The sequence below is a fragment of the Theobroma umbraticum genome, unplaced genomic scaffold, assembly GCF_002168275.2.
Source record: "Theobroma umbraticum cultivar Fairchild unplaced genomic scaffold, ASM216827v3 scaffold_56.0, whole genome shotgun sequence".
NCBI classification, from domain to species: domain Eukaryota; kingdom Viridiplantae; phylum Streptophyta; class Magnoliopsida; order Malvales; family Malvaceae; genus Theobroma; species Theobroma umbraticum.
Window position 1 is genome coordinate 7,066,907 of NW_018397256.1, and position 3,513 is coordinate 7,070,419.

A 3,513-nucleotide genomic window follows, 5' to 3' on the forward strand; every position below is an offset into this window, starting at 1 on the left:
TCTTGCCCATTCTCTGAAATGCATCAACCAGAAAACCGCGCAGAGAAGTTAAACCAGGACAGTTCAAAATTGAAAGCTAGCGTGACAGAGCATTCCTCAGCGAATCATAATCCTTTCCCTGGCAATAATACACCATCCCAGTATCAATTCTTCTTTCTTCACCGGAACGCAGGTTCACAGTAACGCAGCAAACAGCCACCTTGAAGGGCCAAACCAGCAGAAGACATTGGACAAAAGGCAGAGCAGAGAGCAAAATTTCCACATCATGCTCCAACCAACTGGGTCAGAGTCGTAGTCACTTACCAACATAGACAAACATCCAACCAGCTCCAACAAACCCCATCCAGACTGGCGAAGAATACCCCAGTAGGGGTCATAGCACCATACGTGACACGTTGAAACTCCATAGCTCGCTTTACAGCTGCATAAGATGAACATTAGGTGATAGCCAGCTTTAAGATAATAACCTAAAGGGGAATCAGCAACGCAAAAGAAACGTGATTTGAAGGGGACAAAACTTCATAGTGGTGTGTCAAAATTATTAGATTATGACTAGGAAAAAAGAATGATTTCGTTCTTGTTTTATCCATCACTAGTGAATGAAATCTTTGATTTAGTGATCAAATTTCAAATTACTCAGTTTAATATGTTTTGGATTAATTTAAATTTGATGAGGACCCTTTTTTTTGTTCTCTTCTCATGCATCCAAATGGCCAATAGTGTGAGAAGCACATTTATAAATTTCCCTTTTTTTTAATGGTAAAACAAGAAAATACACCTCTGTTTCTCAGGAAAAAGGACAAAGGAGAATGCACCTTAATAAATGTAGGCCTGATTCAACACAATGTTAGTAGGCTCCGCTAGATGAGTGGCTTCCTATTACAAGCCAATTGGACCATAGCCCAAACACACTGCTGCCCACTTAAAACTAAAATATTGGTGTCTGCGGATCTTCGAAGCAACTACAACTCGTTTTTAATTCCTAATCGGAGCAAAGATATAAAATATCGTCGGAGTTTGTCTAATTAACAGAATTTGATGTTTTATATCAACCCATCGAAATTTACTCAGAATAAATGGAGCAAAATAAATTATAGATTGCTGCCAAGCAATTAAGAAGTAGACCAAAGTGACGAACATTTAAATAACAATAATATAGTTTTGCTGATTTTTTGTTTTCATCTTTCTTTCTTCTAGAGTTAAAATTTATTATACAACCACAGAGAAGGTGGGTAATGCAGCCAAATCCAATCCTTGTGCTAATAGTTGAACAAACCCTCCTTAGTTTGGCTTGATTTAAAATCCCAAATTATGGGGCAATTCGAAAGCTATATCGCTTAGGAGGCTTAATCCAAAAACCGTGGAGGCAATGTTGGAAGAGCGAGCTGGAATTATGGACTAGCTCCCGGTTATTTTATGATGAATCAAGTGCATGTTCATCAATCAAGTCAAACAGCTCATCTCCGATCCCAAATCCAAGCATCCTAGCCATGTCACTTGTCTTCAGTCTAGGCTTTGGAATGCTTTGCTGTTTCAACCATGCGTATACAATGAAGACCTTCTTCATGATGAACAACTCCAGGGCCTCTGGATTAAACACAACTCCCATTCTCATGCTCATCTGCCAACACGTACGAGCGGGAAAGAAAAAAAAAATTAGGCCATAAAAATATTTTCTCTGCCCCTCAACTGGGTGTTCTATATATCTCAATCGACATTACCTGGTGCGGGACTAACATGGCTGCATAACGCGCTAATTCTCCAGCTCGCCAGTCCAACAAGACAGGGAGCCAAGGATAAGTAGCGTCAAGTCTTACAAACCATAACCTTATATCAGGAAATTCTGACAGTTCTCGTGGATCATGTGGATCATCTCTTGCATAATTAATAGTAAATCCAATTGTTCTTTCAAGAAACTCTTTTGCTTCGGCTGCAAAGATAGTAGAGTTTATCAGGGTTACAACCTAAAACTTTATGAAAATATAAGCAAAGGAAAATCTATATGTGATTTCTACCTGATGAAGGTGAAGTAATTCCAGTAGCAATCTGAAATGGGGATAAATCAACCCGGCGTATAGCATCATTATCAATGACTACATCAAATCGGCCTTCACTTGGAGGCAATGGAGGCTCTGCTTGGGGTGAATCTGTGGGTAACAGAGTTTTAAAAACAGATTTAACATAAATTTCCAATTTTAATCATGGGTAACTGGGCATAGTATAAAACTTAAAAATAGCTAAATTATACTTATCAGTAGTTCAGACCCTTATCTACCAGTACTAGATACTTTTCCAGAATTCTAATTTTAACATCCCATCTTGTAATTTCAGTCTCTATTTCCAAATTCCAGAACTTTGCAACAAAATATTCCTATATACCGCACGCTATCAGTATCAGATTCTTGTTCTTTCCTTTTCCCCTTTTTGTTTTTCCTCCCCCAAAATTGAATTGTTTTAATCAAACATTGAGCACAAATTGAGACCAAGAAATAAAAAAGCAACTTCCAAAATTATATCTCAAAACGAAACAACATTCTAGCTAGTAGTGAAATTGATCAGTCGTTACCATCCTCATCCCCATACAAGGAGAGGTCAAAATTTCCGGAAGGATTGAAGGAGACTGAGACTGCAACCTGTCCTCTTTGTCGACTGAAGCGAGGAATGGTTAAAGTAGCCATTGAACCCGAGATGGGTTTGCATGAAATCCATGGAGTTGAAGAAGGAAAAATGGTGTGTTTGAGTGAAGGAGAAAGAGGAAGTAAAGGGTTAATGGCAGTAGCCATGAACTGTGTATTTATTGGCCGCAAGAGTGGTTTATATAGCGGCACTTCCGCTTTATCCACTAGGTAGTCGGCACTTCCGCTTGCTGCCTTGTGTTTTAAACGTTGATATCCATTTTATGAGGTTTTTGTGGGCTGTTGCGCAGGCCTATCTTACCAACATGCTCCCTCTTCGGCTTAAAATATTAGTCTTACAAATAATAAAATGCATGATTTTACTTATATTCTTGTATACAACAAAGTAATTATTCAAATTTTTACTTTTTTTTATGTAAAACGAAATAATTATATTTGAATATAAGTGAGTCTTACATATCAATCAAATATATTTTTTAACATAAGGCCATATTTATAAATCTAAAAACCATATGAGTTGTGCATTTATACATTTATCTATCTACTCTAATAAACAGATTAAATCTCTTTCCGCCAATCTAAATAAAAATAATTTTATGTATTTAATTTATGTAATAAGATCTTTCAATTTATAAATTTAAATTTATAAATTTAATTTTTATTTACTAATTGTTAATAAAAAATGTCACGTAATTGATTTAAAGAATCTTACTTGAATACCAAAATTTCATATAATTTTGGAGATTAAAGATTAAAATAGAAGATAATACACTGCGCTGCAACAACCAAACAAAAGAAGAAAAAACACATATCTTCAGACCAAGTACATAGTTTAATCCTATTTTAATTATTTCCCTTCCCAAACTTCCTTCGCAAG

At 36.2% G+C, this 3,513-nt stretch overlaps 1 protein-coding gene across 1 annotated transcript; it reads right to left on the minus strand.

Annotated features, from left to right (window-relative positions):
- Positions 1 to 1,025: 1,025 nt before the first annotated feature.
- Positions 1,026 to 2,835, minus strand: CRR6 (chlororespiratory reduction 6). Its single transcript, XM_021421343.2, has 4 exons — positions 2,567 to 2,835; positions 2,016 to 2,147; positions 1,722 to 1,930; positions 1,026 to 1,621 (listed from the first exon to the last, which is right to left on the minus strand). The coding sequence occupies exons 1-4, from the start codon at positions 2,781 to 2,783 to the stop codon at positions 1,415 to 1,417; spliced, it is 765 nt and encodes a 254-aa protein (XP_021277018.1). The 5' UTR covers positions 2,784 to 2,835; the 3' UTR covers positions 1,026 to 1,414.
- Positions 2,836 to 3,513: the final 678 nt, after the last annotated feature.